The 6,210-nt window shown below is 55.2% G+C and overlaps 1 protein-coding gene across 1 annotated transcript; it reads right to left on the bottom strand.

The window, feature by feature from the left end:
* Positions 1-1,450: 1,450 nt before the first annotated feature.
* On the bottom strand, positions 1,451-5,731 carry GOT1 (glutamic-oxaloacetic transaminase 1). The gene is made up of 9 exons (XM_082052845.1): positions 5,516-5,731; positions 5,027-5,208; positions 4,321-4,444; positions 3,981-4,093; positions 3,681-3,785; positions 2,982-3,132; positions 2,681-2,846; positions 2,410-2,552; positions 1,451-2,135 (listed from the first exon to the last, which is right to left on the bottom strand). The coding sequence occupies exons 1-9, from the start codon at positions 5,628-5,630 to the stop codon at positions 1,996-1,998; spliced, it is 1,239 nt and encodes a 412-aa protein (XP_081908971.1). The 5' UTR covers positions 5,631-5,731; the 3' UTR covers positions 1,451-1,995.
* Between the last annotated feature and the right edge of the window lie 479 nt (positions 5,732-6,210).

Genomic DNA, 6,210 nt, shown 5'->3' with positions numbered 1-6,210 from the left:
GTGGGGAAGAACAGGAGTTAATAGCATGCTGTTGCAAACACAATAGTGGAATACACGTGCTGGAGTACAGCCTGACAGATAATGACAGAAATGTCATAGTCCACCGATGCTGATAAACCTTGAACTGGAATAACTGCATCCCTGTCTGGGCACTGCCCTTCCAAAGAAATACACAGCAATCGAGGCCAGAGGAATGCAAGGGCTGGAAAACAACCTACCCAAAAGGCTGAAGGAAAGAGAGTCACTTAACTGGTGAAAGATGTGAAGGGGAGAGAGGAAGCTTTCAAATACATAAGAAGCTGTTGCAAAGAGGAAAGGAATAATCTGTTCTCCGTTGCCATGGCAAATGTGATAATGGGTAATGAGCTTACACTGCAGGAGAGAAATTTAGGTCACTCATTAGGAAAAACAAGGCTGGTAAGGCTAGCAAAGGACTGGGTACAGATCCCATGTGGGGTGGGCCAGGCTCCACACCTAGAGGTCTGTAAGGACAGAAGCACAGGCAGATGTCAGAAATAATGAAAGGACAGTTGTTTTCCTTCAAAGCTTTCTCCTGTGATCACCCCTAGAAGTCATCTTTAACTGCTAACCCATCATCCCAGCTGTGGATGGGCACCAAAAGGAGGAAAAGCTCCCCACGTCCCCGGAGGAAAGGCTGCCTCTGGCTCACTCCGTTATGTGACACAGGCACAAATCTTAAAAGGTCAAACAAGACCCCATGCACTGTCTCTGCAAACACAGCAAGGGAACAAGGCACCTTTTTCACCTTTGCTGTTTAAGCTACAGGACGAGCAAAACCCACCAGGGAAACAGTGACTATCACTGACCCAAGGAAAGGGGCTGTTCCCCTTTCTTCACATCTTGGCAGGAGGCTGCTCTATCAAGGTGGTACTATCAGCTCACAAATAGAGCTGCAAACAGTGACCGCAGAGAGAAACAGATGGTCCCAGCACTTTTTCAGTGCCAGAAACCCAGGCTGTTGCTGCCAGGCCCCACTAAAGCCAGGAGTAGGTGGCAGTTCACCACAGGCCTGCTGAGGAAAAGGAACAGGAAAAATCCACTTTCCAACACACTGGTGGCAGGCCAGAAGCCCTGGCCAGGAAGAGAAGGCCAGATGGATGGGTAACACATGACCATCCAGAAAACAAGCACAGATGGACATGATGGGCTGGACAGCAGAGGGCAGGGGCACATAACAGAGAACACAAGATGAACATGGCAGGAACTGGTGAGCCTCATGTAGAGTCACAGGGAGCTCTCAGCTACTCTCCCAATAGGGCTGTGCCCCATTAGCAGCAACCAAGATCAGAGATGCAACATACCACAAAGGAGAAACAGAAAGCTTTAAAACAAACCAAGACCTGCATACAAACTGTGATGCTGAGGCTTCAACTTCAGCCCGGGAAGAGGGTGGCACAGCCTGAAGGCACAACATCACACGAGGCAGGGGTAGTGTACAGATGGAGTTTTAATTTTCTGTCAGCAATATGAAGAAGCAATTACCACAATTACAAATGTTTGTTTGCATAAGGCTCAGAACTGGTTGGGGAAAAGCCAGCAACAGCTTCACCCCCTCCCCAAAATACTACTGAGTGACATCAGTTCACAAGCCGTAGAAGATTCCAACCAACTGGGCTGTTACCCACAGTGCATTGCACTGACACCAGACTTCGCCTAGATCAAACTGATCAGTTACGTGGAGTTGATTTGGATGTGCTAAAGATGCAGCTCTAAGTGCCCAGGGGCAATGCTGCTGTCAGTCAAACAAGACCCCAGGCGGCTCATGCTGCCCCCGACCCTCCTGGAGGCACTGGCTTACCACATTGCAAGGGATATTTCAAAAAGGTCAAAAGACAATTATCCCTGATTGAGCTACCACTCCCATCTTTATTAAACCCCAAGAGGTATGAGAAAAGGCAAGCCATGAGCAGGAAAAGACACAGACTATGCACTACAGCTTTGGTGACTTCATGTAAGTTTGGTTGTTCATGTGCTTCACTGGATTTTTGTGACGGCTTCATGGATGGACTGGGCCACATAGTCCAGGTTTTTGGTAGTCAGGCCACACATGTTGATGCGCCCACTAGCCATCAGGTAGATGTGTTTTTCCTTGATCATGTACTCCACCTGCTTAGCTGGGGAAACAATTGGACATCAGGTCAGAGCAGGGATACCACAGCCCAGAAAAGTCCCAAGGACCAGTCAGAGCTGCTTGAATCTTTCACATCAAGCAGAAAACTTCCAGCACTGGGCACTAAAGTGCTGCCTGATGCTTCATTCGCACCTAGCCACACCGGGGCTCCAGTGAGGTCCCAGAGGGTTTCCTGCCTGGACTGCTTCAGCCCAGTCCACCCCCCAGCAGAACTGTTCTCAGGCAATCCTCCCTTTACCAGGCCACTTGGTACTTACGGTTCAACCCTGTGAAGCTAAACATGCCGATCTGTTCTGTAATGTGGCTCCAGGTGCCCGGGGTCCCAAGGGATTCCAGGCGAGACCGGAGTTCTGACCGCATCAGCAAGACCCGATCTGCCATCGTCTTCACGTTGTCCTTCCTGCAGCAGGCAGGAAGCAGAGCGTGAGGACAGGCACCTGCCTGGTTTGGAGCCATCTGGCCAAGCCTGGCACACAGAAAGACAGCTCCCCCTCCTTTACCTCTCCCACTGGCCCTGGCAACACGTACCACTCAGCAAAGAGCTGCGGTGAAGAAAGTGTAGTTGCCACAATGCGTGCTCCCTGGGAAGGGGGGTTGGACCAAGTGGTGCGCACAATCTTCTCCATCTGTGAAAGCACACGCTGCACATTGTCTGCATCCTTCCCCACCACAGTCAGGTTCCCCACACGTTCATCTGTGGACAAGGCAAGAGACATGAGCCATTGGTCCCACACAGCATGGCAAAGCAGAGCTCTCCCCAACCCCCAGCATGCCAGCCCCATCTATCTGGGTATGGTGCTACTGGGCCAGCTTACTGCCAGACACTCACTGTAGAGCCCAAAGTTCTTGGAAAATGACTGTGCACAGAAGAACTCAAAGCCCTCGGAGACAAAGTATCGCACAGCCCAGGCATCCTTATCCAGGCTGCCAGAGGCAAAGCCTTGGTACGCTGAGTCGAAGAATGGAAACAGGAACCGACGCTGCAAGGAGGAACAGTGTTAGAGGGAAACTCTTTCCCTACAGCCTTCACTTTTCTCCCCACTGTCCCTGCAGGAGGGAAAAATGACCATTGAGCTTTCAAGTGAATACAGAAGAAACATGGTCTGGCAACACCAGGCTGGCATATTTTCTTTCTACTGGGGTAAAATAATAGAAGGACTAAGGTGGTCAATAAAAGGTTGATTGCAAGAGAAATGTGCATTTGAGGACACAGAAACAAGAAATGTACCACCTTGTATCCTACAATCCAGCACCTGTGAAAACAGGTGGCCCTGGAGAATCCTTCCAGCATGAGACACCTCACTGCAGCCCATGCCATGGATTTTGAAAACAAGAACTTGGAGGCACAAGAAGTGAGATGCTTTTATTCTCTGAGCATAGACAACACCGTCCCATCTCTCCTTTCAATATCTGCTCTGTGGGACTCTTCCAGCTCCTGCCATATCTCATGTCACTACAGCCCATCCCCAGCTGCTTCAAGAGCCACCTGTCCCTTCAGTGCTCCTTTAGCCTCAGCAGCAGCCCATACCTTCATAACAGCAGCAATCTGCTTCCACTGGTCTGGCGTGGGGTCTGTGCCTGTTGGGTTGTGTGCACAGGCATGGAGGATGAAAATGGAGAATTCTGGGGCTTTCTGAGGAGAGAGCGGGTCATGGTCACACACATGGACAAGACTGCACACCCACAGCAGAGAGAGAGGCCCCGAGTTGCTCTGGGCACCAGCAGTCTCTTTCACAGAGATCCACTTGCAGGCACAGCACACAAGAGCCCAGCCAGCTCCCGACAGCATGGTGCCAATCTCAGCCCATCCTATGCTGGTTTTACTTACCTCCATGTCATTCAGCAGACCCTGAAGATCCAGACCCCTCTTGGCAGCATCCCAGTAGTGGTAGGTTCTAATATCTTTAAAGCCAGCATCCATAAACACAGAGTTGTGGTTCTCTGAGAAAGCAAATCACTTTTCAGAAAAGCAGGCCCAACCTCCAGCAAGCCACCTTCTCCAATTCCAGTATCTCCCTAAATGTCGCCAAAATACACAATGGAGACATGCTCCCTTTACCCAAAAATGGAAGGACCCCCTCGCTGGCCAGGCCCCCACCATTCCTCCCTCACCCACTGACCCACAAGGTTCTCTGCAAGGAGATGGCAGCACTGACGACAGCACTCACCCCACGTCGGACTGGAGACGTAGACGGGGGTCGCTGTGTTGTTGTTTCCATTGTACCACCGCCTCAGGAACTCTGCACCAATACGCAGAGCGCCTGTCCCACCCAAGGCCTGAACACTTCCGATCTGCAACAGAGAGAGTTGCCAGCAGGGTCCATCCTGGTCAGCCCAGCTACTAGTTCACAGAGAACAGAGGTGCTTGCAAGAGCGAGACAGGATCCCAGATGTGATCCTTGGGGTCACCCCAGACAGGACACCATCCCTTTCCAGTGGTCTTCAAACTCCTCCAGCACTCAAACCCACTCTGACACATTCTACAGTTATAAATACACTCCAGTTAATCCTGTTACTTTTTGGCACAAAGCAGATTCCCTGCTAGTAGCTTATTTCAGGGAAAGTGGTCTATTATCTGACTTCAGTTCCCCATAGTGCAGCCACTAAAACATGAAAGAAAAAACAAATTCCAATCACAGATCACATTTGGTCTTTCCCAAAAACTACACCTACTTGCACAAACAGCTTCAGGTACATGGGTTCATCAAGTAACCTGCAGCCAGCAAAGATGACATCTGAGAAATCCCCAAAACCTGTCAAAATGCAGTTAGTCCACACATTTGTGCTCCTCTGCTTGGTCTCCTCCAGAGACACCCCAGGGATTCCAGCAGCTCTCTGAGTAAGGAGCTGTCTCACTCCCTGTCCACCACCTACCCGGTTCTCTTTGATGGCGGGGCTGTCATCACCCAGGGCGATCCGGGAGGCATTGGCCCGGAACTCGGGCAGGCCCAGGATGGGCAGGTACTCGTGGTTCAGGCTGTTGTCGTTGGCAATCATCTGCTCCACCTTCTTCACCACCGGCAGGACCCATGGCTTCCCCTCGTCCGTGCGGTAGGCTGCGAGGAGAGAGAGAGCTGTCCTTTCCCCAGCCGGCGGGACGCTGGGCCTCCCGGCCCGCGGAGGGTCCTGCCCGGGGCACCGACACCCGAGCACGGCGGGCAGGTCACCGCGGTGCCGCCCCCGCGCCCTTGACGCCGGCCGGTTACCCGCTGCTTGCCCCGCCCCCGCGCCCAGCCTCGCCGCGGCCCAGTGACCTTTCCAGCCGCCTCGCCCCTTCGGCGGCTGCCGGGGCCGCCGCAAGGGCACCGGCCGGCCTGCCCCGCGGGGACGGGCCCCGCCTGGCCGGGGAGGCCACGGACTCACCGCCCACGCCCAGGTTGACCTTCCGCGCATCCCCGTCCTCCCGGAAATCCGCCGTGAGCTTGAAGACGGCGACAGGCGGGGCGCGGGGGACGGCGGCGAAGATGGAGGCGGCCATGGCGGCGCTGCGCGACCGCTCCGCTCTGCTGCGGTCCGTTACAGGCGGCGCGGTGCGCCTGGAGGAGACGCTCACCTTCACCGGCGGGGCGGGGCCGGCGCACGCCACCGCCAATCAGCAGGCCTCCAGCGGCCCCGCCCCCGCGGCCAGCCAGCGGTGGCCCTGCAGCGCTTTGGGCGGAGCGCGGGCAGCCAATCGCGGCGGGGACGTGGTCCGGAGGCGGTTGCCACGCCCGTTAACGCCAGCGGCGCGGAGACGCAGGCGCTGCCTATTGGCGGTCGGCGGCCCCTCGGCCACACCCGCTCCCCTGCGCGCGCGGGTTGGGCGGGCGGCGGGGCCGCCCCGGGGTGACGCCCGGCCGGGGCCGCGCCGGGCCGGGGTCCGGGTGCCTGGTCGGGAGATGCCGGCGAAGCCGGGACCGCGGCGCAGCAATGCAGAGCCATCGCAGGGGCTGCGGGAGTGCAGTATTCAATGGGGCGTGGGGTCCCAGAGCTGCAGTGCTGGGGGTGCGAGGCGGTCCCAGGGTGCAGTGCCGGTGGTACGTGGCGCTGCTGGGGATGCCGTGCCCGAGTCAGCGCTG

The sequence above is a fragment of the Streptopelia decaocto genome (genome assembly GCF_964273445.1).
Source record: "Streptopelia decaocto genome assembly, chromosome: 5".
In the NCBI taxonomy this organism is placed as follows: domain Eukaryota; kingdom Metazoa; phylum Chordata; class Aves; order Columbiformes; family Columbidae; genus Streptopelia; species Streptopelia decaocto.
This window is presented reverse-complemented; position numbering and strand designations above follow the sequence as displayed.

What these genes read in the sequence shown, in the direction of transcription:
- GOT1 (XM_082052845.1), bottom strand. Translation starts at nt 5,630, where the DNA reads ATGGCCGCCTCCATCTTCGCCGCCGTCCCCCGCGCCCCGCCTGTCGCC. An exon ending in CCGCCATCAAAGAGAACCGG is followed by an intron (nt 4,445 to 5,026) that starts GTAGGTGGTGGA and finishes TCTCTGTTGCAG; the next exon opens with ATCGGAAGTGTTCAGGCCTT. An exon ending in AGATTGCTGCTGTTATGAAG is followed by an intron (nt 3,133 to 3,680) that starts GTATGGGCTGCT and finishes TCCTCCTTGCAG; the next exon opens with CGTCGGTTCCTGTTTCCATT.